Raw genomic sequence first — 27,884 nt, 5'->3', positions numbered from 1 at the left:
TAGAGACTAGAGTGAGAATAAAGAGGGAAAAAGGATTGAGAGGCTTGCATCTCAGGGAAATCCTTCTTTTGTTTGAAAAAGACGTGTACATCTATATGTATTTTGACATATCTAAACGTGTACATCCGGCCCAAGTCCGTTTTATTTTTGACCAAACCAGCCTACAACGCCAAACTCGTTATGAGAAATAATTAAAACCGCGTCATATATGATAAAAATTCCAACCGCATTTGCAATCGTGAGAGTTCTTTTACTGCTCCATGGCATCCTCTTCATTTGCAGCTCCGTTGCCATTGTCACCCCACAGGCCATCGAGCTTGAACTCGGCGGCCCACTCGGTAACAATCTCCTTCTGGTCGGCCATGACATCCTCCTCGCCGGCGTTCTTGACGGTAGACTTGGTGGCAGCGCCGTTGGCGGACTCGACGGCCAGGACGGGGGCCTCGACCCAGCCCTGGATACGGCCGTCACGCCAGTCCGTGACGACGGTCATGGCGGCAGCGTTGATGTTGGGGATGCCTCCGCGGCCGATCCTTCCACGCTTGCGGGCGACCTGGACGAGGAAGTCGGTGGTGATGTCGCCGTCGGTGCTGTTGGGCAGAAGCGCGGGGATGTCGTACACAGCGGTAAGCTTCTGCAGCAGGTCGGGGGTAGTGGAGAGACGGCGGAGAAGGAGGCTGACGGCGGGGATGGGGTCGTCAATCTGCTTGGGGGGCACGGCGTTGAGGAGGACGAGGTGGGCATGGGCCTCGGTGGCGTTCTTGATGGCGACGAGGCCACCGGACTGGAGGGACGAGGACGAGGGGAAGACCACACCGGGGGAGTCGAGCAGGGTGAGCTTGCTGTCGATCTTGACCTTGCGGATGCTCGTGGTGACACCGGCCTCGGCACCGGCAGGGCAGGCCTTTGCGTTGTTGCTGCCCTTGCCGCTCAATCTGCTGAGAAGGGCGTTGATGATGGAGCTCTTTCCGACGTTGGGGTAGCCGATGACACCGACGGAGACGGCACGCTTCAGGTCGCGGCTGGCAGCGTAGCTCTTGAGGGCCTTGAACAGGGCAGCCGAGGTGCTCTGCACAGTCAAGTCGCGGTGGCTAAACACATGCGCATTCGCAGCGGCGTGCGACGCCCGCACGGGCAGCGTGGGGAAGTACCGGCGCAGGTGGACGAGCCAGTCGCGCAGGACCTTGGGCGGGATCAGGTCGACCTTGTTGAGGATGAGGATGAGGCGCTTGCCCCCCGAGGCGGCGGCCATGACGCTGCGCTCGACCTCTCGCGAGCGGGTGCCCTCTGGGTCCCGGGCGTCGAGGACGTACAGCACGACGTCGGCTTCCTCGACGACCTGCTTGAAGACCTTGTCAAAGGTCTTTCTTGACGAAGCCTGGCCAATGGAAACGTGTGCGCCATCGTCAGAAGCATCGCTGTCGCTCTCCTCGTCATCGTCGTCATCCATATCATCGTCGCTTGCGGCAAGAGACTTGTCGTACTTTTCCGCAGCAGCACGAGCACTGGCAATCAGCGCGGCCATGGGGTTAGACTCGTCGACATCCTCGTCAAAGTCGCCGTCCTCATCCATCTGGTCATCCTCAGCCCCGTCGACGTCGTCCATGGCATCCTCGTCCTTGTCCTGAGCACCGCCCGTCTTGGCAGCCTTGGCCAGCTCTTTTCTCCTCTGAGCCTCCTCGGCCTTCTTTGCGCGCTTCTGCTCAATCTCCTCTAGAATCTTCTCCTTGTAGGGGAACAGGTTGGGGATGCCGGGGTCCTTCTTCAGCTTGGATCGCCATTCTGGGTTCTTCTTGGCGAACTTGCGATCCTTTCTCTGCTTGGCCGCTGAGGCCTTCTGGATCTTGTTGCGAAGGCGGGTTGTTGTCCGCTTGGACTTTGGTTCTGCGCCATGGTTAGCAGGCAAAGGAAAGGTGATGGGGCAGCCCAGGACTGAGAGTGAATGTAGATTTGGGTTGAGTGGTTGCTGCTCCGGATCAAAACATACTCTTGGGTTTGTTAATTGAGCCTGCCATTGTGATTTGTCGTTGTCAATCGTAGATTTCTCTTGATAACAACTTGCGGCGTGCCTCCAACTGTGGTTGCCGTGCTAAGAAAAAAAAATTAAGTGGGATATCAATTCTGCCGGCGGCGCTCCACACCGCCTTGCTATCGGCCCCATCTGTTTTTTGCAGATAAATTCTTAGACTAGAGCAGAGCAGTCCCTGGAATCGTTAGTAAGCTTTTCTCTCAAGTAATAGGCCGAAGTACTCTTTGCTGTATGTCACAGTTGAAAGATACATGCAGCGTAGTATTAGCACTTCTCCGCAATGCGAAGGGTCCAATTAGGCGGGTATTCGACGTGGGTTTCCTTTTCCTGTCGAGCAAATCACCCTAACGGCCCTTTGATGCCCACTTCCGATCTCGGGTGAGGCAGTCAAACCCGAGATGCGAGATGCTAGTCTTGGATATCCTTGTTGTCGTGATGCTCGTAATGGCTCATAGTGAGAATCCCCACCCTGAAGCCGAGAAGTACAGCCAATATGAAAGACAGACTACAACTATATATAAGACGGATGCGGTGTTGATGCATGTTTAATCCCCTCTCGTCCTTGTTGCTTCACCTTGCATGTCAACTGAACTGAGTTCCAATTTCTATATCGTACACTACACCAACAAGAAACAATGGGTTCGGTTAACACGCTTTCCCTGGCCCTTTCTGAAGCCAAGGCCCGCTATGTAGCCCAAAATGCCAAATCCAAGGCATTCCACGAAGAAGCCACCAAGTCATTCCCTGGCGGCAATACCAGGACGGTGCTTCATACTGATCCTTTCCCCATCTGCATGAAGTCTGGCCAAGGCTATCAACTCACTTCTGAGGATGGGACTACGTAGGTTGACATGATTATATATTTCGGCTTCTCGTCTTGTTAACCCAAGGTTCAACAGCTACACAGACCTTACATGTGAATTCACGGCAGCGCTCTATGGCCACTCTAACCCCGTGATCCTCGATGCCGTGAGCACCGTCCTCAAGACCGTGGGCATGAATGTTGGCGCAACGACATCCCAGGAGCAATTGTTTGCTCGGGAAATGTGCCAGCGCTTTGGACTTGAGCGAGTGCGCTTCACAAACTCTGGCACTGAGGCCAATCTCCATGCTCTGGCCGCTGCGAGGAAGTTCACAAACAAGAGAAAGGTGGTTGTGTTCAACAGAGGCTACCATGGAGGAGTGCTGGGCTTCAAAGACGGGAAACCAGCGCCTAATAATGTTGACCCAAACGATTGGATCATCGTCAAGTACAATGATGTCGATGCTGCCACCAAGGCAATTCAGAGTGAGGGAGTGGCAGCTGTCCTGTTGGAAGGCATGCAAGGAAACGGAGGATGTATTCTTGGAACCAAAGAGTTCCTGACTGGCATCCAAGACGCTGCTACAAAGGTGAGGAGACACAGAAATTTCACCTACTTATTCTGCACTTAAGCTCACTCACATCTCATATAGGCTGGCGTGGTGTTCATCCTCGACGAGGTCATGACTTCTAGAATATCAGCTTCTGGCTATGCAGGCCTGCGAGGAATCAAGCCTGATCTCAAGACGTTTGGCAAGTATCTCGGCGGTGGCCTCGCTTTTGGCGCCCTGGGCGGAAGAGCCGATATCATGGCAGCCTTCGATCCGAGACTCGCCACCTCGATCTCGCATTCTGGCACCTTCAACAACAACACGCTCGTGACACATGCTGGCTACGCGGGTCTCAGCAAGATTTACACTGCCGACGTAGCGGAAAAGTTTACCGAGATGGGCTCGGCGTTTCTATCCAGGCTTCAGGAGGCAGTCAAAGGAACAAGACTAACTTTTACGGGAATCGGGTCTATCCTGTGCTCCCATTTCATTGAAGGAGATGTAGAAGTGAAGGATATTGCTAGTGGAGATGATGTGCAAGAAAACGAGGCGCTGAAGGAGCTGTTTTGGTTTGAGATGCTGGAGCAGCGGTTCTGGGTTACGCGCAGAGGCTTCATTGCGCTGATCCTGGAGACGCCGCAGTCGGAGCTGGACAGATTTGTGGATGCTGTGAAGGCGTTTGTGTCAAAGCACAACGACATTTTGGCGATTTAAGGCGATGAAAGGTCAATAAGGAAGGGCATGTAGCTGGTTCAATAGGTAGATTGTTTAAGTACTCCCGAGTATAAGTGTGGCAGCACACGCGCCTACTGATTGGCTAGCCTTGTCCAGTTACATAATCCACCCATCCTCAGCCTTATCCACCTTGTAACTTTTGCCATCGATTCTCGTAGCTCTGCATCACACGCGCCTCCAAAACTCTTTTTCTTTCTTTTTTAGCCCCAACTGCCACAACCAAACCACCACACATCCCATAATCCCCCATAGCCCATATCAATGGACTACCAAAACCGCGCAGGCTCCAAATTCGGCGGCGGCGGTGTCGCCTCACACTCCGCCACCAACGCCGACCGCCGCGAACGCCTCCGCAAGCTCGCTCTCGAGACAATCGACCTCGACAAGGACCCCTACTTCTTCAAGAACCACGTCGGCTCCTTCGAGTGCCGCCTCTGCCTGACCGTTCACCAAAATGACGGCTCCTACCTCGCCCACACCCAGGGGAAAAAACACCAGACCAACCTCGCCCGCCGCGCCGCCCGCGAGCAGAAGGAGGGCAAGCAGAACATCGACCCGGCCACGGGCCTGCCCGCCAGCGTCGCCGCCGGCCTCAACGCGCGCCGTAACGTTGTCAAGATTGGCCGCCCGGGGTACAAGATCACAAAGATCCGCGACCCCGTGACGCGACAGCAGGGCCTGCTCTTTCAGCTGCAGTACCCGGATGCCACGCCCGAGCTGGCGCCCAAGTGGCAGGTCATGAACGCTTTCACGCAGCGCGCCGAGGAGCCGGACAAGAACTTTCAGTACCTGGTTGTTGCAGCCGAGCCGTACGAGAGTGTGGGATTCAAGATTCCTGCGCGAGAGTTGGATAAGCGAGAGGATAAGCAGTTTTGCTTCTGGGACCCGGACTCGAAGGAGTATTGGATTCAAGTCATGTTCATGACGGAGCGTGAGGAGCGCTTTAATGCTGCTCCTGGTTTGACGGCCAGGAGATGAATTGTTTGACAAGGGAGGAGGGACAGAAGATAATAATCGTCAGGCTTCGTGGAGATGCTGTCTGATGATCGCCAGAGCTACGACTCTTGATACCCAAGAAGGACGGAAAGACCTCTGTATAGCCCCGTCTTTGGTGGCGCTCACAGCGCGAACGCGGTGGAATATTTAGCAGGCAACGATATCACAACTCATGGGGTAAGAGGCTGTCTGTTGGCTCAATACCAGCGTTCATTTTTGGCTGACTTGCAACTAGCTATTTGGCTCAACAGTCGACTTGGCCTTAGAATGAGTGAGGGTAAAACAGCACAAAGGTGGACACAAGCCATCTTTAGCACAATCAAGGTTACGAATGTTGGGTTAGAATAATGAAACACAAACATGTATATATATACTAAATCGGAAATTGGATTTACGGCGCCCTGTTACAAATCACGTATTTCAAATCATATACTATTGCAATACCAATAAAGTTTCTTTCGCAACTGATATATCCACGGTCTTAGACTAACGCATGCGTATGAGAAAAATGAAAAGCATCTTTCAGCAATATGAACAAGGGGATGTCAAGCACGATTTTTCCATGCCCAGTATAATGCATTTCAATAAACGACAATGTACCATTTTGGTTCTGATGCAGATTGCTCCTCGTATCTTGGCCAGCCGATTAAGCATAGACCCCCCCTCTCCCCTTCCAAATCCCAACGTCTCCATCATCTAATTGCAGCTCTAATTCGCTTCGAATTCAAAATCTCTACTGCATATGCCCGCTTCATCTTCTGGAACAACAAAAACCTTCTATCGGAAGTTGTTATCGAACCGCTTGAAGGTGTAGCCGATGAAAGGAAGGCTCATCTCGGGAGACTCCTCAGGTGCCTGGCCATTGCGGTTCTGGATGGCCTGGGCCTTGAGCAGAGTCGCGTTGTCAGTCTGGTCAATTTCATCGGTGGGGAAGTAAGTGGTATCGATGTTGGACGTCAGCCGGGGCTCGAAAGGAGCACGGATGCGGCGCAGACTGTCAAAGTCGACTCCACGGAAGAATGCGTGGCTCTTGATTTCATGAGCACCTCCCCGTCCGAGTCGGTTCTCAGTGTTGCAGACCATGCTATAAAGTAGATAAGGTTAGCCGTTAAGCACTCCTGAAAAGCAAGATGTATCTTCCAAGGATATCATACCTTCGAATCAAGTTCTCTGCCTCGGCACCCAGCGTAATGTCATCGGGGAAGTACAGGGTTTGTCTCCAGTTGACAATCTTACGATAAGTATCGTGGCTGTCTTCAGCGCAGAAAGGCGGCCAGCCCACCAAGCACTCGAACATGATGGTACCCAACGACCACCAATCGCAGTCAAAGGTGTAGCCATGGCCTGTGAAGATCTCGGGGGCGATGTAGTCTGGCGTTCCGACGGTGGAGTAAGCCATCAACCGTCTAGATCGTCTCCAGTCATTAATCTGAGATCGGTTGCTAACTGTGAGGTTAATCTGGTCTATGGCAACTGAGGTTCGGTCACGCGGGCGGTTGGAGCGGCCTTGCAGAAGCTGCTGGTAGTAGTTGTTATCGTGCAGACGGTGGAATCCCGTGGAGAGACCAAAGTCAGTCAGCTTGACGTGACCACCACGGTCCAACAGGATGTTGTCGGGCTTGATATCACTGTTTCCCACCAAAAGTCAGTCATTAACTCGCGTTGATATTTGGGGACGCAGCCAGCAAAACATACCGGTGGATAAAGCCAAGTTTGTGGACGGCCTCGATGGCCAAGACAATCTCGGCAATGTAGAATCGCGTAATGTCTTCTGAGAAGATTTCATACTTGATGAGCATAGTCATCAAATCTCCACCCGGCAAAAACTCCATGAGCATGTAGAGGAAGTACGCGTCCTGGAAGGTGGTGTAGAGCTTGACAACCCAAGGGCTGTCAGACTCGGCCAGGATATCACGTTCTGAGCGGACGTGGGCCAGCTGGTCCTTCTTGAACATTTCAGTCTTGATCAGAGACTTCATGGCGTAGACCTTGCCGTCTCCCTTCTTCTGCACCAACTTGACCTCACCGAAAGCACCCTTTCCGATGATCTTGACAGTGTTGTAGTTTTCGGGCTTGTCCTTTGTACGCAAGAATCGCAGGTATTGGCCTTCTTTCCGGCCGGCGGTCGACCACAGCTGCTCCCTTCTAGTTGAGCTCTGTTGGGGGTCTTGCAGCTTCTGCTCCAACTCATTCTGCCTGTTGTGTTTCACATGTTAGTAAGTTGATGGACTATTGATACAGAGTGATAAGGGGTTGATTTAGGCTTTAGAAAAAGCCATGTGATGATGGATATTCGCAAGTGTCGTTCGTACCTTTGGTTACGCTCGCGAGCTCGCTTGACGCTGTCTTTGAAGAAGTCTGCAGCTAGCTGTGAGCACTTCTTCTGGTTGCTATTGGCATTTGTGCCGTATTTATCAGGGTTCCTCTCAGGGATGGGCTGGAACTCGGGCGACGAGACAACGCCCGAGTTGGGCAAAGGAGGCGCGTAGTTGCCATAGCTGGCCTGCTGCCCTGAGCCGCCAGCAGTTCGCGGACGGCCTGACGACGGCCCTCGACCAGCATATTGACCTCCCCTCGCGGCACCGCCGCCTAGGTTCTGGTGGGAGAACTGGTGAGCCAAACCAGTGTTTGGGTCGTTGGTGCCGGGCGCGCCAGACTGCGGGGGATAGCCGGCGTTGGGATAGTCGCTGGTGACGGCCTGGCCAGGATACTGCTGCTGGCCATACTGGTTCTGCTGAAAGTAGCCCTGCTGGGGAGGGTAGCCGGCGCCGTACTGCTGCTGGGAGGATTGCATGCTGCCAGACTGGCCCTGGAAGACGGGCTGGGGAAAGGTTGAAGGAGTCGTTGGAAAGGTCCGATCGTTGGCAGCCGGCCGTTGGTTGTCAAAGTTCAAGTGCAGACGATTGGAATCCATATCCACGCCGATAAGACAAGACAATCGATCTCAGGTAATAATCAGCTGTATGCGAGCCTGACGGCCTGAGGGGTCGTCTCGTCGGAAAGGGGGAGAGACGCTGGAGATGGAGCCCTGACTGGCCAATTCGAAGCGAGAATTGCTCCGCTGCAGCGCAAGGCGGGCTGGCCCAGTTTTTAGAGGAGCAAGGCAAGGACCTGGCTGCTGATTGGGGCCTGAGCTTTGGAGTTGGCGTCTTTGCAGTTTGAAGAAGCTCCAGTCAAAGACCCTTTTGACGATGGTTTGGCTTTGGCTTTTGGGCTCAAGGGGAAAATGGGGGGCGGTCAACCAGACCTCAAACTGCTAGGTAGATGCGCCAAAGACAATGGGCGGGGTGATGAATACTCGCGAGGTACCTGCCTGCGGTGCGCCAGATGGGCGCGGGCGCGTCACAGGTGGCAATAAGCCCAGGTATCCTCCAGGTTCCAGGGGGCTTGCTGTGGGAACAGCGGTTGGTAGGCCGCTAAATTGTTCTGGTCGGGGCCTAGACACGTTTGATGCTCGACTGAGCTGCCACTAGACTATCTTTAGTTTCTGGTCCACGGGTGCTATTATTATTTTCCTGAATGGTGCTTGAGTCGGGAGATAAAAGGCTTCATTCGATGTTGAATACCTAGAAGTAAATTATAGAATTTGTTCGAGAAGCCTTGATCACTTAAATGGAAAGGGTATTGATTGGTCTAAACAAGCCTGGCTTGTGTGAGATGGGTAGGTAGCGGCAACAACACCGCCAAGCATTTTAGATCAAATGCCAATTTCAACTCTTATTGACTCTATATGTGGCCTGTATTATGGTATTTAACATCTTCAGTTGGATGTGAGCACGTCAATTCCAATTGCTTCCCTCTATCAACAGCACATTGCAATGCATTACTCCGTCCAGCCTTTGCTGGCCCTTCTGTTACATCGAACGTGTTCCCCACCGGCACTTGTGCCGTTTCCATCTCAGGGGTCCAGCCGTTCCGTCTTGTACGGAATATATTACCCATCCGGCTTATCTCTGCTGTGCTTGGAGATCTAAATTCACATGCCAGGAGTATTAGTTGCTAGATCCCTGGCAATCCATTTCCTAGCCAAGTATTTCGTAGCATTGACTAGATCTCAGGTTGACCTGCAACACTAGTAGTATCTACACAATCAGCCAATCCTTGATACATATTCTCACGATAGAATTTCAGGCCTTGCTCCAATACACGCTCTATGCACCGCAGTAGCAGGTGTATCTAAAAGCAAGCAGGATATAAAGCCCCCCGTACCATCTCCTGCAGGGCCCGTTTAAATAAGCCGACTTGTCGTCCCGGTGAGCGACGGGCAGACCCCTGTTCTCTTATGGACAAGGCATCCTTCACCTCAATAATTCATGTTACAAAGGCGAAATTATCAAATTACTGCATCTCAAGTGTTATATGCTCATTTCTCTATCACCCCAACGGAAATCCTTCATACAAGGCATTTTGACGAAATAATCACGATGACTATAGGACCTGTTGCAGGCAATTTTGACACCAAACATGGTACATGCATGTAGAACTTGCCTTTGCCTGCTGATCATGGAGACACAGTCTGCAATCAACTGCAGGTTTCCTCAAATCCCAATTGCAATAACCAAGAATAATACTGAAAATTACATTATAAGACATCAACTATTCTAGACAAAATTGTCTTCATTCTTAGGTGGGAAAAGTGTTAAATTATTGCTTGCACCATGGCCCAAGTACAGATGCACAAGTACCTGTCTGTCCATTTTGGCGGCAAACCGAGGCCCTTATCGTGTCCCGCATCCTTATCGCATCCGATTTTTTTCCAACCTCATGACAGCATAACTCATCGATAGCTGCTCAACGTAGCTCGCGCGCAAACAATGCAAAAGCATACCTAGGCCACCATTTCCCTTCGTTGTTTTTCATTATTTCACCAAAAGATAGCACACAAGCAAGGCCGCACACACTTCACCATGGCCGACGCCAATCCCAATCCCTCGATCCCGCCAGCCTCGGGCTCAGGCGCTTCAAAACCTCCTCGTCCGCGCAATCCCGTCTTCAAGATGATGGGTCTCCCGGCCCTCCCTCGCAAGCTCCCCTCCCGCAATTGGCTCATCTTCTGGGCCGTCTCATCATCCATCGCCGGCGCAATCATCTACGACAAGCGCGAAAAGAATCGCGCAACAGCGAAATGGCGCCGAGCTGTTGCACCCCTCTCCAAAGAGCTGCTCCCCAATTCGAGCCAGCTGCCCCGCAAACTTACCGTCTATCTGGAGGCCCCTCCTGGAGATGGTCTACGCACTGCTCAGGATCACTTCATCGAATATGTTAAGCCTATTCTAGCGGCATCGGGTCTCGACTGGGAGTTTGTTCAGGGCCGGCAGCAGGGTGACGTGCGAGCGGCTGTGGCCGAGAAGATTAGGAGATCCAGGAAGGCCACCGAGCGGCCGGGCGAAGAGCTGCCGCAAACAGATGAAGCCATTGTGGAACAGCAGAGGAAGAAGATTGGGCTACCAGAATACGAAGGCATCAAGGGCGATATCGTCATTGGTCGACACACTTGGAAAGAGTATGTTCGAGGACTACACGAGGGATGGCTCGGTCCCCTCGACGCACCGCCATTGCCAGTCGTTGAAACTCTCGAAGACAAGCCCGAACCCGAAACCCCATCCACAGAAGGCGAGGGTGACAAGAAGCCCGAGGACAAGAAGCCGGAAGAAGAAGAAAAGAAGGACAAGCGACCACCGCAGCCCCGCCCTCACAACTCACCCGACGACTATCCCTCCGCAGCCCTCCCGGCCAGCATCCCCGCCGAGTTCTCCCCCTCTACCCCCATCGCTTTCCCCCACCGCCTCGGCTTCCGTCACACCTTTGTCCGCCTTGGCCGCTTCCTGACCCGCCGTCACCTGGCAGATGACATTGGCCGAGAGGTCGCTGCAGTGTGTTTCGCCGCCGCGCGAGACTGGCGTGAGGTCGACGGTCAGTACGAGCAGCAACTTGTCCTGAAGCAGGAGGAAGACGACTGGCCCAAGTTTGTCTGGAAGGACGAGCCTGAGCCCGTTGACGAGGCGGAAAAGGCCAAAAAGGCCGCCGAGCCGCCCAAGGAGAAGATCTGGGCCTCGCCTCTGGTAGTCGACTCGCGCATCGTGGAACGAATGCGCCGCTTCGAGATTCAGGCCGAGGACGAGGCTCGCGCGCAGAAGATTGTCGTTCCGGAGGCAGAGATTGAGGGCTGGATCAAGCGCAGCCTGCGGAGCTTGTATCACTGGGGCGCCAGCTCTTTCGCCAGCAAGCCCACGGGCCCTAATGTGGGAAACTTGGATGATGATTGAAGCGATGGTGTTTGAAAAAAAAATTATCCTAAAAAGAAGAGGATTCCAACGATGTGATGTGTACATGACGGATGGAAGTGTCATGTTTTATTATTCTTGTATCAACAACGGGGCATGTGCTTGTATGACTACTGTATGTATGCGAGGAGTGAACTAATTGTATATCGGGCATGAAGGAACAAAAACCCACTCACAAAAACCGACCGAGAGCGAGCTATGGATGGATGGATGATTGGATGGATTGGTTATGATAGAGGGCGTATATACACATTATCTAGCTTTGCAGCTGTATTAATTCGCAACCACCACACTTACAGTTCTCCTCTTCCGAGTCGAGGCTCGTCCGCGCTTCTCCTCTCGCTGTGTCATTCGTCGTCGTCACTGTCTGAATCATATGCCACCAGCCCTAAGCTCGCCTTCTTCTCTTCCTTAGGAGGCTCCCTCTCCTTTTCTTTCTCTTTCACTTTCTCACCCTCACTCTCAACCTTCTTCTTCCCATCATCACCATCACTCTTATCAACTCCCCCAACCTCATCCCTCCCTCCCCCTCTATCACCAGCAACAGCCTTCTTCTTCACCCCCAACACCTCCCTCTCATGCCTCTTCCTCTTCCTCCCACCAACCGCCCACTCCTCCTCCTCTTCCCTTCCAGCATCCTCCTTCGCCGTCCCGGAAGTCTCGCCGCCGCTGCCGCCGCTGCTCTTCTGTCTCTCCCGAAACGCCTTCAGCCCTTCCTCAACCTCCCTCCTCGCCCTCTCCTCCTCAGCCTTCTCCTTAGCCCTCACCTCATCCAAAAACTCAATCTCATCATCATCCAGCGCCCGGAACTGGTTCTTCAGCTTATTCTGCTCCTCAAACGCAGCCTGCTTCGCCGCTATCCTCATACAAAAATCCCAATCAGCACATGCCCTCTCAAAAACACAACAACAACAACAAAAAAGGAGAAGACGCAGGGAAGAAGAAGTACTACAAACCTTTATTCGCCTGCAGAATGTCATACAAGCTCTGCTGCCCCCCCTCCGCCAACTCCGCCCTCGCGTGCTCCCTCCGCTTCCTCTCCTCATCAAGCTCATGCTGCACCGTCTCCCACTCCACGCTCTTCTTCGCCAGCGGCTCCCTCGCTGTAGCAGTAGCAGCGACGGCCTCGTCCTTTGACCCTTCGCCGCTTATCGTCCCGCCGGAAACGAATCGGCTAGACATGATTCAATTGTGCAGCAAAAGAGTAGATGAACAAGGCGTTGGAAGAAACGGGATTGAAAAGAGATGGATATAGCCGCCAATAGCAGTGTACGAGGAGTACTATAAGAAAGGCTGGCTCAGTTTGTGAGCGGCTGACAAGTTCGGAGAGATGGCGACGCGTAAAAAGGGCTGGATCAGTGGCGTTTTGAAGCAAGACGATTAGAAGATTTACAAGGGCAAATGGCTAATTATGTATAAGACGTGTCAAGAGAGAAAATTGAGAAAACGAGCTGTGCAATTGGCGGCCACGGAAACTCACAGGCAAAGTGTATGTAGTCTGAAATACTCATGAGTGTGTAGAACGATGCAACCGATGTTTGTCAGTTGCAAATTCCGACAATCAACCGAATACTTCAGCGAATCCAGATTCACCCAGGCAGCACACATGCACAAGTATGAAATTGAAAAGGCACAGAATCACGAAATATACAAATGAAGTCCAGCCGGGGCTGTTCATCAATTTAATTGTACTATAATCTCACAATAGGGATGTCATGAGGATCACCACCAGAGACGTCGCCCTTGACTGAAGCCTTCTCGTGGCCTTCATATTGCTGCCCATGATGGGACAAAGAGCCTCCAATGATGCAACTCTCCAACCATCGCCCAGCCTCCCAAACGCGTGCGTATGAGACAAACTTCCGCCCATTTTTGCATCTGCAATAAACAACTCTGAGCTGCAGAGTAAACCTTCGCCATCCATCTTCAAACCAGTGATCGCATCACTCTTGAATCACACCCGCCCGCCATCAAACAGTATTCCATGACAACAGATATGGAATTGATCATATGAATACAGAAAATCTGTCCGCATTCATGCGAAAGGAAGAAGAGAAACTCATTAATCGAACAAAAAAAACATCGTCGCCTCGCCATCGCCACCAGGCTTTCCTTCTCTACAGAATCAACCCATGAAAAAAAGGCGTCTAACATCTCATAGAAAGAAGAAGAAAGAGTCCGAGAAAGCATACAGGATGCTGGCCAAGCTTGACATGACACCAGCGGGGGTATCATGGTCGCGATGTATGGCCTCGGAATGTAAGACCGTAAAAAAATTGAAAATGATATAAAAAATGCGCCGCGAGAGAAGAGAAAAAATATAGCCGGTCCAATCTTCCATTTTACCCGCTGAAGACAATGCATGAAAGCGCCCTCGTAAAATACCCATTTTGCACAGACACCCATTCCCACCACAAACAAACAAGTATAGTGTCATATGTGCTATCCCCAAACTTTTGAAATCTTTATTGCTTTTGTTGCGTCATGAACAATGTCGCCGTGGCCAGCGCAAATATTTTGGTATCTCAACCAACCCGCAAACAGGGGCGCAGAGCCAGCAGGGACCTTGACACGGTTCAGACCTTTAATTTTTGTGTGGGCGCCGAGCTTTTGCCCGAACCCTCGTTATTTTCGAAGTGAAGCCTCCGATTGTAGGCAGTGCCTAAGACTGATTTCCAGATCTATCGAGGTACCAATGTAGGGTACCAATGCCAGGTCTATATGTGCAGCGCGCGCAAACGCAAGAGATCCCATCAAGTATGGTATCAAGAGAGAGAGAAAAATCTTTGAAAGAGTGGACAATGTTCACTTTCAGTGCTGTTGCAAGCTGGTAAGGCCTCCAGCAATTCGAGTCCGATATCGATGACGGACGGAAAGACGGCAAAATTTGCCTTTTGCTGCTGGAAGAACCAAGCTCGCTTTTTGCACCAGGAACATTTTGTAGTGATATAAGAGTCACCCTGCGCCGAACCAAACCATTATGAACATGTACCGTGATAAAAAAAAAATGCTGTTTATAGTTGAAGCCATCAATGACCATGAAGAAATGCCTGTATGTTCACAGGGCACCCTGGTATCGGTGATGGTCATGCCATGGTGACATCATAAACAGGCTGTAGAAAAGACGTGCTGAAACTGATCGCGTGTGTAGGACTTTTTTTCGTGCCGGGGGTATCTGAAAAACACGCGTCTTCTTGAACAGAGAAGATAGCGAAAACTCGTAGCCATTAAAAACTCGAAATCCGCACCGTTTTTTTCCGAGACCGAAAAGGGAATAAAATGGGGCTCTATTTAAGCCCGAAGATGGAAGAAAAAGGGAAAAAAGGAAAATCGTTTCAAACATTAACCCATGACGGGCTGGCCATATCCATGGGACATGAAATAAGGCGTCTGCTTCATGGGCTCGACACATCCCGGGCAACCGCACTCAGCAACACCGTGCTCCCAACCACTGTGGTGGTGGTACGGGTAGTGAGATGCATACGATGGTTGACGGTTGGGGTAAAACGTATTGTGAGCCGGAGGCTGGGGGTATCGGCTGCTGTACTGAGCTGCGGCCTGAGCGAACCACTCGTTGTAGCGAGCGTTGCTAGAGGCGGCCGACATGGCGTACTCGGGAGTGCCATAGCCAGAGTCCGGAGGAGTAAGAGGCGCATTCCACGGGTTGTTGGACCAAGTGGTCTCGCGAGAGCGGTAGGTGTGCTGCTGGGCCTTCATGGCCTGGTAGCGCTCATACTCTGCGATTTGAGCCTGAATGTAGCGCGAGTGAGGAGAGCAGCGGTTGCTGTTGTACCTGGCCAAGTCGGTATCGATGGCAGGGACCAAAGCAGCCAAGCGCTCGCGGCTCGCCTGGGCGGCTCGTCGCTTCTTCATCTGCTGCCACTCACGCCAGTTGTCAAGCCAGGCCTGATAGTCCTTGCTCTCATCAAGGTTGACGTAGAGGCGCCAGTTCATGGCCTGAAGCCAATCATACTCCAGAGTGTTGAGCTCAGAGACGGGAATACCGCTAACCTCAGACCAGGATCGGTTCTGAAAGGTGTTGTCGTCCAAGAACTTGCTGCCGAGGAGGAGCGAAACGGTGAGGAATCGCCAAACTTGACCCTCGGAGGCCTTGTACGGACCCTGACTCTTCATGGAGTTGATTCTCTTGGCGAGATAGTTCATTCCAAGAAGAATGGTCGTACTGGGCAGTCTCGTGGAGGTGAGGATCTGCGACACGAACTTCCGGAAGGGAGAGGTGACGCTAGCCTCGGGAGTAACAACGCGAGTAGCCATCTCGGCGACATACTCAGCCATCATGTCGACCTCATAATCGAGGACGGCACAAACGCCTCCGGGCATGATGACGGTTGAGGAGGAGGTCCGACGAAGATCGAAATGACCTTTGTCGGATGATGAATACTTGTCAGAGACGAAAACAGCTCGCGACGGTGCACGGCTGTCTTGTATGGGGTCTCGTAACAAGAAAGCGAAGATGACGACGAAGCGGCGCGAGGAAAGAGAAAAAAGAAAAGGTATCGACTTGGCTCTACTGGGATGCAAGAGCCATTTAACGTTGTATATCGTAATGCCGTGAGGTACGACGATGTGAAATCTGTTGGAAGAGATTTGAAAATGGAAAAAGACGTAACAAAATGATATCGCAACGGAGTAGTCGGTCAAAGAATATGGCCGTCCAAGGTACAGAGTTCGCGAAACGTCGAGTCCAAAGATGGGCGTTTACGCAAGCGAGAAGCGAGACCGAGGAAAAGATGGGAGAAAGGATGCAAAGGTGGGATGGAAAAGCTTTCTGAATAAACTGTTAGCACCAGACACGTCTATTATATAAGAGACGATGTAAAAGTATAAGACAAGCCGACGCGCAAGTAAATGAAAGAACAAGTGAAATCGGATGAATCGAAAGTGTAAATGGATGGAAGTATCGGACCAAGGGTCACAGAGCATTACACATCGATCGAATTTCGCCACTGGCAAAAAACAAATGGCCCAATTATCAATAATCAACTCCTATGAGGAGATGTTCGAACGGTCATCGATCGATGGTATTGGTAGGTAGTAAGAGCGAGGATATAGGTCAAGACAAATCGTTGGTGTCGCGGCGAGAGTACGCGGGACGTCGAGAGGCATAACGGCGACAACAATCGAAAAACGTAACGCAAATCTACTAACCTCTATACGATAGAGAGGTCCCGGAAGGAGCTTTTAAAAACCCTCCAAAGATGTGAACGTCGAACGGAAGTAGACGTGACCGACGTGATAGCGGCCACTGCAGAACAAGCCGTGGGAACACAAAAGAAGCTACCTGCACAGCAGCGAGCTGAGAGGTAAACAAAAGGAGTAGGCTCACGCGAGAAACCTGAATCCAGACGTCGACGAACGATGAGAAGTTCGCGACGAGGCTTGTCGTGAAATCGGCGGATTCGGAATTCGGTGGAGGAGGGAAGAGGGAGGGAAAAGGGTTGAAGAAGAAAATATGAAAGAAGAGGTTGAGGTGTGGGAGCGCAAGAAGAAGAGCGCGGGCTGGAGATGATGAAGGCTACGGGCGGCACAAGTACGTTGCAGCGACAACAGCGTTAGGGCATGGGCGGTGGGACAGTGGGTAGCAGAGCAGTAGGCACTAGGTGGTAGGCACTATGGGCTAGGCGGGAGGTACCAAGGCGGTGGTGGACACCATGCAGGCGGCGAGGTACCTGGGCCAGTGTTTTTTTCCAGTTTTTCTCACCTGCCAATCCGCCCAAGGTTCTTTACCGCATTGTACGAGTGCCTGTAGTACCTAGACCTGTCTCGTGGTACGGTACGGGTACTTGGGCGCGGTACCTAACTTGGGCTGTGGCAGGGGTCCTCTGACTTGTGGGCGGCACTCCGGTACGAGTACGTCGACTTGTCTCGTCTGGTTCTTTTTTCTTTTTTTCTGTCTTCTTTTTTTTTTGCCCCGGATGGGTGGGGCCAGCAACAGCCACTGACGGGACAACTAGGAGCCTAGCGGAATGGGGGTCGCAGTGCAGGCGCCAGAAAGCCCGCCAAAGCCAAGTACCGCCACACCGCAGAGAGGCTGGGACGGTACTTGGCCGGCTATACTTCTCCATACTCTGCTGCGTCAAATGGGGATAGCGCGGCTCTGGATAATTTTGCGAACAAGGGACGCCAGAGCAAATGTGAGTCGCCTGATTGGCCCAGGGCTGCTCCGCAAATACATCAGCGTGCCTCGCCTCCTCCAGGTACGTACTCGCACCTCGCACTTCGTACTTCAATTCTCACTCAATCAAGCACGCACCCTGCAACTTGCACCCCCCCATGACTGGCTTGGAGGTACGAGTAACTCCGTACCTGTGCTCGTACACAGGATGGATGGCTGGGGAGGCTTGGAGGTTTTACTCGTACGTGCCAGGCGCTGGGAGGGCCTTTGGTGCCTCCTGAAGCCTTTCCACAGTGGACTGCTTCCGGTGCACGAGGGGCGTTAACGCAGTTGCCACTTCGATGCCTGCCTGTCCGGGACTGTTGGGACCGCGACTTGATGGGAGGAGAAGTGGCACGATGTTTTTTTAGAAATTTTCTGCTTCTTTCCACGACAGCTGTCCTCTGCTAGTAGTACGGAGTACTCGTAGTAGTTTTTTTTTTTTTTCTGCCCCTATTCACCACCAAGGCTAGAGGTGAATGGGTCCCGTCCGAAGTGCAATTTTGCAAACAAAGAACCACTGTTTGAGCTACTCTACTCAATGCTACGACAAGTGGTGAGGGTACGAGTGCGATACACAATGACCGTCCGTGCCAGCTGTGGTGACTGCAAATTGCAGATGCTCGCTCGCCCTTGTGGCCGGAATGACGACTCACATGCAGGCACCTTTGGCGACTGGTCGTCTGATGGGATGTGACGCAAAGCAAAATTGAAGGGGTGGCCGGAACGGGCGAGCCAGGCGTGCCTCCAACACGTCTCCAGCATCGTCTCCAGGCCGTCGTCACTGAACTGCACATTCTTGTCAAAAGGGAATGGGCTGGGTCCACCAGTCCGCCAAGTCCCTGGCACGGGGCCATGCCCGTTCTCGAACGAGGTATATCTGCGAGTCACGGAGCGAACCCGGTTAGGCGCCATGCTTTTTCTCCTGGTGCTTGTGCTGAGGCATTGGTAATAGCGCCAGCAAATGTTCGTCGTGGATAAGGTCCAGAGACCCTGTCTGCACTGCATGCTGAAGTGGGAATCGGCGCCGGCGCGGCGTCTTGTGAGAAATGCTGGTCTGGTCTCATCGACGCTTCATCCATCACCTTCTCGTGGCGGTGCTTGTTCAAGTTGAGCCCTGATCGACAAGCCCTCGCACGTTGAACGGAGCTGTCGGATCCCTTGGGTGGCCCGGACGGTAGGCATCTCTTGCAGAAAAAAGACTGCTTGCTGCTTCGTACCAATACGAGGGCGCTCTGTGGTCCGCACAGCTCGGAACACTCGTCTTGTAGAATCCCATTACTAAGGAATCGGAGTTGAGGGACCCAGCAGAGCGCATGGCGTTGCTGACCTTCTACTCGCAGCATAGAGCAGAGCAGAAAAGACCCAAGGCCGAGGCCATCAACATCGCTGCCACCGAGCACGACGCTGCCATCGTGGGCTGCCACTACCAGAGGTAGTCTGATGAGCGACCACGACCAGCCAAGCCATCAACCGCCTAGATTGTCCGGTTCCTGCCACACTCTTTTTCTGCCGGCCTGCTTGTTTCCCTTGCTCTGGATCAATCAGCGGTGCATAGACAAGGGGTCTCTGCATCTACATGCATCCTAACCTACGTGAGGTCTAGTGCTCGTAGCGCTCACAAGGAACGTACGGTGCACGCTTGCTCCCCAGTCTTTAACCTGCCCGTACACCGGTCAGTCTACTCAACATTAGCCACGAAAAAAAAAAAAAAAATCTCCGTCACGGCTTGGGCGATGGGGAATGCGGAGAGAAATCCCTCAGGTGTCCACCAAAAGCGACAAGTCTGCAAGTCTACAGGTCTACAAGTGGACAAGTCAACAAGCGGCCGATGAGTCTTGCTAACGCCCAGGGCAAGCACCCTGCGAGGACACAACTCGACTTACACGTACGAGCTGGTACAGTACGGAGTACTCACACGCACAAGCAGGCGGTGCCTTTGCAGGATTACAGGCACTGCAAGGCCTATCAATGCTCTGAGACGGTGGGCCTTATGCAGCCAAAAGACCAGTGGCAAGGCGATTTCTGTCCTTTCTGCATCGCCTGTGCTATCCCGTCAATCATAATCGAGATGCCCATCATGCTGTGACTCAACTGGACAGCTGCTCTCGTCCTGACAGCGAAAGAGAGGCTGTCGAGATGATGGATTTGCAGCAGACGCGCGACTCGCGCCTTGGCTCCCCCAGTTTTCACGGCCGACCGCCGGAGGAAGCGAAGGAGAATCTCGGCCGGCTAATTCTGAATCTCTCCAAATTTCTTTTCCCTCAGCGACTACTGGCAACAAGCATAGCCGACCCTTGGGATGCAAGCCTCGTTATTTTTCTGCTACTAGCTCGTTAGCACGTATGCATGTGCGACCCCGTACGAAGAAATCTGTTTCTTTCAGAACACATGACGACAGAACTAGCCCACCGCACCATCCGGAATGAGCCGTCTCGAGAGAACAATTGCTCCTGTGAGAGGCTGGTGGTATTATTCAGCCCGCAAAATCCGCAGCCACGGCCCCCAGAGGCAGCGTTTACATGTACGAGGATGAGTTTCCCAAATAACCAGCCCCTGTTTGCCGCCCATGTGCTGGAGTGGTCCCACCCACGATTTGATGGGCCTGAAGGAGGGATGTGCCGGAGTGGCTGCAAGGCATGGACCTGAATTATCCTGTGCTTCTCGGTGTATTATTCCACCTTCTTTTGCGTTTGTGTGCATGACGCCGCACTGAATACCATAGGTATGAGAAATGAAAATGAAACGCGGCCCGGGATCAACAAGTCCAGACCCGGCCCCTGTTCTGAAGTCCTGGCGGCACACGTACCCAGAGCTTGGATTCAGGTTGCTCCCAGGAGAGAGACATACCAAGCATGGAGATTACTCCAATTTTAGACGGGCTCCACGGCCTGTCGCTGTTTAACCTAGCTACGAGACTCGGACGACTAGCACAAGTCTGTAGTGCTAGCTCCTGCCCGGCGTCAGTGCGCAGCAGAGGATCGGAAATGCGCTGACAGCGTCTCAGAATCAGAATCAGCCAGCACTTGGGCCGAGGGAAGATCTGCTACCTGGCCTGGGCTGACATCAACGAGCCTGGCCAGACCTGGTCAGCGCGTTCGTTTCCAGTAGCTCGCCAAGTTTCCTATTTTCCCTCGCTAACAACCACGCCAGCCGAGCGATAAGAATAGGAGATCATGGGAAGCGGGAGCAGAAGCAGGGAGGACGCGATTTAGCTCGCTCCATGCACCAAGTACTGCCGCTCGGGACCAGCCCCTGTGATGCCACTGGTCGCCTTGAAATGAAGGTTGAATTTCGATACGTCCAGCCGGTTTCAGCCTTTCCCAACGCCTCGACGCCTTTTGCTTTTTCCCTCGCCTTGTGCGGGCAAAGTTGATCCAGAAGCGCTGGGTTGGGCTGGGAGGCCCAATCAGCACTCCGGGATTGGCGTTGGCGATTCTGCAGGTCGACGACTACAGGGCACTACCCAACGACCCTGAACCCCGTAGGCTCTCCGGACTCCGTGCCAGAACTCGTACTTGGACCTGGCGGTCAAGGCGCTACATAAACGCCCTGGTGTTTTACTGGTGGCTACCTAGTAGCTAGGTCAGGTACCTTGGAGTCCATCCATGGAATATCGACTGCTGGACTGGAGTACTGGTAGCACGGCTTGCAGCCTTGTAGGTACCTGCCTCGATCTAATGAATGTCGGTCTTTGTTTTGGGTCAGTTACAGCCATTAGCGCAGACGAGACAGGATGTCTGCCCAACCTGCTTTTGTTGCCATTCCCGAGCCATGCAGCGAGTGGCATGCAAGCCGATGGTTGGGCATAAAAAATGGCCTGCACATCATCACACGCCGCCCTGCCAATCTGCCTCAACAGTTCGTACCAATGTGTCTGGGTGGAGCTCTTGTGCGCGCGCGTATGTACATCGTACATTCTCGTACATCCGAGACTCGCTGGAGTGTACATTGGCTGTACGGGAAAGTGAGTACATTGACCACGGGCCTGGTTTTGGTTGCTCACACTCACACTCACACTCAATCATACCCAGGACACGGGCCATGTCTCCCGCATTGCTACTCGCTGTCTCGAACTGTTGCTCATCCCGGACTGTAATAAAGTCCGCTAAGGGGGGACCATACGCCAAGCCTATTTCGATTTGATGCTAATGACGATGACGATCATTCCCCATGGGTGCTCTACACCCTCAGCCTCAGCTTCAGGGTCTTTGTCGTACCAAAAATACCTACAGGAACTCATGCTTGTCCAGTGACCGCAGCTGGCCGGCCGGAGCAGTGCTCACTCAGGCGTGGCTGGCTTACACGTATTGCCTGCTCGATCACGCGTCGTCTCGGCCAGGCTGCTACCAGAAGCTGTTAGGTAAACAAGTCGCAATGTGCAATACTCCAGCCCTCCCCCATCGTTAAGTGGAAGCCTCGGGGCCAGGCTTTCAAGATTCAAGGTTTGTTTGGAATATCGTTCCCGATCTCGTCTGCCTAGGCTGCTCGGCCGGCCTCCGCGGGACTTGGCTTGAGTTTCTTTCCCAAAGCCAAGTTCCGGAGCGTTGATCTTGTTTGCGGAGGGCTCCGGATGGGTACACCGTACGCGTAGAGTGGCTCTGCCTAAGAATAGGTCGACGTAATTCTTACCGTAGCACTACGGTGGTGGTGTCTCGATGGTTCCAAGCAACAAAGAAGACGATTCGGAACTACGATATTCCATCGGCATCGCCTACTACGGTGATGAAGTGCACGCACATGCACGTATACGTTGTGGGAGGCCGTGTGTGGTGAATCCTGTTTGCTACCCTGGACGGGTCCCAATAGAGCGTCAATCGGAGCCCTCTGGGGCCTAGAGGACGCACATCTGCTCGATCGACCTGCATTTGTGCACAGATTGATGCACCAAGGCTACGTGTTGATGAGTAGACGATCGTTAGTGGCCAGCATCTGACCAAGACACTGTACATCGAGACCTGCATCGCCGTGGTATCTGCAAGTCTATGATTCTGCAAGGATGTGTCCATCTCAACACCAACATCGCCACCACTGCGTCAGCCGGCAGACGGTTGACTGACCACGCAACAAAGGAGTCACATTTCCAAGCAAATGGAAGAATCCAAGCGTGACGATCACGGTGTGGTCAGCTTCTATGTGAACACAAGAACGAGTCATCACCAGTCACGATCAGGTTTGCAAAACGCCACGCTCAGGCAGTCAGTCCTTTGAGCACTCGAGGGCCGGTTCGTCGGAGGACCAAGTACCGGCGCCGCAAGGATTGCGTCGGCCGCCCTTGCTGCTCGGGATGGCCTACGAGCAGCTGCGCGTCGGTGGCCTGGAGGGTGCGTGCTGTGATTTGGCGCCACAGCCCAAGAGACTCGCCCCTATGAACGCCCAAGGATGCCGTCTGCTTGTAATGGCTGGCTGGCTGATGGCTGACAAGATGAATGGAAGCGTGCGAGAGGCTTGGCCCCGAAAGCAAGTTGGTCACGCCTGTGGGAGGGTCCCCACCTCCGGCCTCCGGGGGTATCCGCCGAGGGAGCCGATCTGCTTGGTCCAAAGAGTCGATTGCGCCGGCGGCAAAAAAAAAAAGAAGAACAAAGCAAGATATTAGTTCGTCAGCACCGGGAGCATGCCACAACGAGACTGGCTGGGCCCGGTGTTTCTCTCGTCTTTCTCAGTCTTTTCCCTTCTTTTGCACTGTGGAGACAGGGCGGTGAAGGGGCTCTGCATGAAGGGTACATTACATACACTACAAAGTCATCAAAAAACTTGTTCCTGGTGAGGGGGAGGGTTGGAGGGGTAAAAATCAAGCGGGTAAAGCTCGTTCGATGCGTGGCTTGCCGACTCGGCGACTCTCGACTCTGACGAGAGAAGTGTCTTGCACCATGGCAGCATTACCTACGGGGCTGGATCATGATTACTGCTGCTGGAGGAAGAGAGACGAGACAAGAATGACAAAGAAAGACGTCTCTGTGTCGTACAAGTGAAGAAGCTTCGAGACAAAGGATTTCAAGGTTCAGTCAAGCCGCCACCTAGCAGCCGGCAGAAACCACTGAGCCTCGGTCCTTTGGCCTGTCCCCCGATCTCGTTCCTGTACGAGGCAGCCTTGAAACGCGCAACTTGGGAAGAATGAAGCGGCAGGCTTCCCCTCGTCAGCGTGGGGGCCTTGGACCAATGCCTTGGAGAGACTGAGGGTGCTTTGCAAGAAGAGGGGCTGCGTGATTTCCACGATGAAGCAACGGCTGCATGGATCTATCGACAGGTCAACCCGGAGCTTTTGTGGAGTTTTCGTTATTATGTATTACTATTTTTTCTTATTTTTCTTTTCTTTTTTCGCTTCCCCTCTTGCACCTGAGGAGTCTCCTGCAAGTCACTGCAGGCTTATCACAAATGCACGTTAGCCCACGGCTGTGGTAGGGGACCATTGGCTGCTTGGGGCTCCGTTGGGCTCCTCAGAGGCAGAAACGTGGGCGACTCAACCCGGCGCCGCTAAGACGGGGCCGGCACGAGGAAAAAGAAAGAAAAATGATAAGTGAGAAAAAGAAAAAAGATGAAGAAATAACGGAATGTAAAGAAAGATGTTTTACACATTCCGCAGCTAGAAAGTCCGCTAAGCGCGGATGCTGCATGACGGACGCATGCTGCGAATATTCGGGGACGGGCGGCTTTGCTACACCGGACCTGTTTCTGGTGTTTTGGCGGATGGAGAGGCCATACGGAAACGAGAAGAGGTTTGTAAGCATCTGGTGAATCTGGTGAATCTTGATGAGCGGTGTTCACGTGCGATGGCTGGACCCTTATACCGGGTGATGCCTCGTTGTTCATGTCCAGTCCATTATGCGGAGGTGTGCTTCGTTATTAGCTTGTCCAAAGGAAAAGACGGATCTCGACTGTGTGCTTGTGAGAAGTGAACGATGCTCTCGCATGAGCCCTATGCAAATTTAACGACGATACGATGAGGATTTGTTTGCTTTGACTTACAAACAAAGGCGATGATGCCAGAGATTGAAACCAAAGTCAACGCCGAAATCTGGCTCAACTTCAGTTGCGTCCCAACTCAGCCCGAGCAAGTCAGGCTGTTGTTCTATGCATGACGCTACAAGGCAGCACCAACAGATTTGTTGCGTAGGCCCAATCGAAAGAGCGTGCCTTCAAAAAAGGCACTCCAGTCGAGCAGCGATTTCGTCAGAGGGATTGGGCGTTTTCCGCTGCCGACGAGGCTATCCCGGAGTTGTCGATGCCCGAGATCCCTGCGCCGGCCCGCGCTCGATTTTTACTCGGTAACACGGCATGTTTATCGGACAAGAGGGGACAATGTCCGGACGCAAAGCTGAATGTTATTGAAGCTTTGCCTATTGACTGGAGATGAAGTCAAGGGCATTAATAGTGTAGTATTGTTAACAGTGGCATTTTTTACTGATATCATTTCTACAATTTCTCGCCATGGCATATATGAAGGATGAAGGATTGGAGTGAGACGGACATGTTGGGATTCCAGGCCTGAATGGATTCCACCACCAACACACAGACAATGACGCTCAACCTGCCATGAGGAATGTAAAAGAGAGCCCAAAACGAGCCCAAACAGAAATTAAAAACAAGAGGCGGCAAATGAAATGGAAGCACCGTGGAAGCTTCTGCCAAATCGTAGCGATGGCCGGTGAAGTCGAGCATTTGCCAGCGTCTAAGTGGGCGCAGAGCCAAAAAGGGCCTTAAAGCTGCCCCCGCCAATCCGGTCGGGGCTCGGCATGTGCAAGTGCCAGTGCATGCTGACATCAACTTGTTTGCTTCGTCGGCAATTAAGCAACCAGAAGTGTCAACATATCTTACCCTCGGACCCGCGCAGCCCGAGGCATCGCAGGGAACATTAACATTTATCTGGGTTGCTTTTCCCGCCCGGCTTTTTTGTCTTTTTGGATTTTGCTTGCTTCAGGTCTCGCTCACGCCGACAATGACGATATCTGTATCTGTTTCTCTACCCGAATCACGAATGCACGCTGTCCCCGTTCCCTTGATTGCCGCAAAGGCCATGGCCACGATCAACGTCAACGGCCACGCCAACCAGCCCGGCCTGGCCCACGGCTCGCTGTACGAGGCATGCGTCGCCATGAGGGAAAAAGTCGATTCTTTTCTGGCTGAGGAGTTGGAGACGCCGTTGTTGCGGAGGGCGCAGGAGCAGGTGCGCATCTCGGTGCGGGTGGTGGACGAGGCGCTGGAGCGGTATCGGTATGTTTTGACTGATTGTGTTCCTGATGGGATGCATGTGATATCTGGGGTTGATTGGACTGAATGACTGACATTGGTGTAACTACAGACCGGACGAGATTTCCATATCATACAATGGCGGTAAAGATTGTAGGTTGAGACGAACTGCATTGGTTGCCTGCTGACACTCTTGCCGAGGTATGCTATGTTTTTGACTGACTGACTGCTAACCATGCGCAAATAGGTCTCGTCATGCTCATCGTCCTCCTCGCCTGCTACGCGCGACGATACTCGCCCCCCAAGTCCGCCCTCGGCGGCGCAAACGCTCCCAACGGGCCGGCCAACCTGCCGCCTTTCCCCGAGAAGCTGCACGCCGTCTACATTGTTTCCGCGGACCCCTTTGCAGAAGTGGACGACTTTGTCGAGTCGAGCAGCGCAGACTATCACCTGGACATTGCCCGCTTTACGCTGCCGATGAAGAAGGGCCTGGAGGTGTTCAAGGCGGAGAACCCCAGCATTCGGGCCATTTTCGTGGGGACTCGGCGGACGGATCCGCATGGCGAGAAGCTGAAGCATTTCGACCCGACGGATGCGGGATGGCCTGATTTTATGCGGATACATCCTGTGATTGATTGGCATTATAGTGAGTGGCTTGATTCTGTGCAGAATGCGTAAAGATATATAGATGTGTGTGCTAACGAGATTTGTCAACAGCTGAGATTTGGGCGTTTACTCGGCATTTGGATATCCCATACTGCTCCCTATACGATCAGGTATGCTGGTTTCCTCTTAGCTGTGCTTTTCAATGGATAGACAGAGCTGACATATTTGAAAGGGATATACGAGCCTGGGCGGAAGAGGAGATACGCTACCGAATCCTAAACTGAAGAAACAGGGCAACGACAAAGAATTCCGACCGGCATACGAATTAGTAGAAGACGACGAAGAACGACTTGGCCGATTCAAGTAACGGGGACAAGTCAATGTTATGATGGTGGTCTCATCTGTCACCGAGGACGAATATCGCTATCTTCTTTCTTTTTTACGACTTGTCAAGAAGCAAGCTGGGGTTGGAAATTTTCATATCAAGAAACATACAAGCAAGATCTGAGCAAAAAGCAAGAATTTGCGAGACATAGATTAATGGGGCTTAAGAGCATGGGCTTTTGGTGTACGGCGTCGACGGGTTAAATTCAGCAGTTACCCGTCAAATTGGTGGTTTTCTTCTTCTTCTTTTTATCTACTCATATTGGATCCTCAAACTATTACAGGTAGTTGGCATATACACAAAATACTTTCAGTGGGATCGTTGCAGTGGATAGTGTATAGTCCCCCGAGATATAAATAAAAGGCTATGAGAACAACACGTGTTTCTTCCCCTACTTCTATGATGTATGGAGTATGGGGTATGGGGTATGGTGTGTACTGACTTGCCTAGGAATGTGAACAGAGGCTTGCATCGGCAGAGATGGAGAGAGGTTGGAATGATTTTTGACCTGAGCACCGAGCCTTGTTTGTTCGGCTCCCCCCCCCCCGTTTGAGGTTAAGCCGAATTAGACCAGGTCAAATCAACGGAGAGACGGGAGGGAAATGCAACAACGTACGAATATGGCTGGTTGGCTGGCTGGTTGTAGAAACCTACCAATGGAGATGAGAGACGGGAGCGTGATGAGGGGGGTTCGTGAAGCTGCCCCTCTTCTTGTGCGATGGAGGGGCTGGTTGGTGTATGACAAGATGTGTTTTAGAATGGCATTGGTATTGGTAACGTGGGAGTGAGGGCATCACATGTCATTTGGGGGATTTTCGGGAGTTTGGATGGAGTGCTGACAGGGAGAGTGAAGCATTTGGGCTGAATGCGACAGAGGAGAGTATGTAACTGGTGTAAGTCTATGGTTATTGCAGATGGTGATGCTTCGAGTTTTCCATATTGACAATTCATTTTATAACTTTATATATACAATTTAGATCTACAGATAGTACACATTACTTATAGGGAATACCTGTTCAGCACCCCAATTTTGCTGTTCAGCATCCTACCTATATCGCAAATAAGACGGGGTACTAGATAACTATAGTTATAGTAGTTAATACTGCAAATGTATAACTATAATAGCAGTCATTA

General features: G+C 52.4%; 8 protein-coding genes across 8 annotated transcripts; 4 read left to right on the top strand and 4 right to left on the bottom strand.

The window, feature by feature from the left end:
* Positions 1 to 250: 250 nt before the first annotated feature.
* On the bottom strand, positions 251 to 2,015 carry T069G_00779 (GNL3L/Grn1 putative GTPase domain-containing protein; the record flags this gene model as incomplete). The annotated part of the gene is made up of 2 exons (XM_056167989.1): positions 251 to 1,884; positions 1,988 to 2,015. 2 exons carry the CDS (start codon positions 2,013 to 2,015, stop codon positions 251 to 253), a joined length of 1,662 nt encoding a protein of 553 aa, XP_056033305.1.
* Positions 2,016 to 2,664: 649 nt separating this feature from the next.
* Positions 2,665 to 4,096, top strand: T069G_00778 (aminotransferase class-III domain-containing protein; the record flags this gene model as incomplete). The annotated part of the gene is made up of 3 exons (XM_056167988.1): positions 2,665 to 2,870; positions 2,929 to 3,421; positions 3,485 to 4,096. The coding sequence occupies 3 exons, from the start codon at positions 2,665 to 2,667 to the stop codon at positions 4,094 to 4,096; spliced, it is 1,311 nt and encodes a 436-aa protein (XP_056033304.1).
* A 282-nt stretch (positions 4,097 to 4,378) lies between these two features.
* T069G_00777 (pre-mRNA-splicing factor SF3a complex subunit 2 (Prp11) domain-containing protein) lies at positions 4,379 to 5,095 on the top strand (the record flags this gene model as incomplete). The annotated part of the gene is made up of 1 exon (XM_056167987.1): positions 4,379 to 5,095. The coding sequence occupies one exon, from the start codon at positions 4,379 to 4,381 to the stop codon at positions 5,093 to 5,095; it is 717 nt and encodes a 238-aa protein (XP_056033303.1).
* A 795-nt stretch (positions 5,096 to 5,890) lies between these two features.
* T069G_00776 (protein kinase domain-containing protein) lies at positions 5,891 to 8,027 on the bottom strand (the record flags this gene model as incomplete). The annotated part of the gene is made up of 4 exons (XM_056167986.1): positions 5,891 to 6,197; positions 6,268 to 6,741; positions 6,809 to 7,309; positions 7,426 to 8,027. The coding sequence occupies 4 exons, from the start codon at positions 8,025 to 8,027 to the stop codon at positions 5,891 to 5,893; spliced, it is 1,884 nt and encodes a 627-aa protein (XP_056033302.1).
* Positions 8,028 to 10,020: 1,993 nt separating this feature from the next.
* Positions 10,021 to 11,379, top strand: T069G_00775 (inner membrane protein import complex subunit tim54 domain-containing protein; the record flags this gene model as incomplete). Its single annotated transcript, XM_056167985.1, has 1 exon — positions 10,021 to 11,379. One exon carries the CDS (start codon positions 10,021 to 10,023, stop codon positions 11,377 to 11,379), a length of 1,359 nt encoding a protein of 452 aa, XP_056033301.1.
* A 365-nt stretch (positions 11,380 to 11,744) lies between these two features.
* On the bottom strand, positions 11,745 to 12,579 carry T069G_00774 (uncharacterized protein; the record flags this gene model as incomplete). Its single annotated transcript, XM_056167984.1, has 2 exons — positions 11,745 to 12,253; positions 12,354 to 12,579. 2 exons carry the CDS (start codon positions 12,577 to 12,579, stop codon positions 11,745 to 11,747), a joined length of 735 nt encoding a protein of 244 aa, XP_056033300.1.
* A 2,160-nt stretch (positions 12,580 to 14,739) lies between these two features.
* On the bottom strand, positions 14,740 to 15,738 carry T069G_00773 (cyclin domain-containing protein; the record flags this gene model as incomplete). Its single annotated transcript, XM_056167983.1, has 1 exon — positions 14,740 to 15,738. The coding sequence occupies one exon, from the start codon at positions 15,736 to 15,738 to the stop codon at positions 14,740 to 14,742; it is 999 nt and encodes a 332-aa protein (XP_056033299.1).
* A 9,770-nt stretch (positions 15,739 to 25,508) lies between these two features.
* On the top strand, positions 25,509 to 26,732 carry T069G_00772 (phosphoadenosine phosphosulfate reductase family domain-containing protein; the record flags this gene model as incomplete). The annotated part of the gene is made up of 5 exons (XM_056167982.1): positions 25,509 to 25,783; positions 25,872 to 25,912; positions 26,007 to 26,405; positions 26,477 to 26,535; positions 26,598 to 26,732. 5 exons carry the CDS (start codon positions 25,509 to 25,511, stop codon positions 26,730 to 26,732), a joined length of 909 nt encoding a protein of 302 aa, XP_056033298.1.
* Between the last annotated feature and the right edge of the window lie 1,152 nt (positions 26,733 to 27,884).

This window comes from Trichoderma breve, chromosome 1 (assembly GCF_028502605.1).
Source record: "Trichoderma breve strain T069 chromosome 1, whole genome shotgun sequence".
NCBI classification, from domain to species: Eukaryota; Fungi; Ascomycota; class Sordariomycetes; order Hypocreales; family Hypocreaceae; genus Trichoderma; species Trichoderma breve.
The sequence above is the reverse complement of the archived record's forward strand: the minus strand, read 5'-3'. Positions and strand labels throughout refer to the sequence as shown.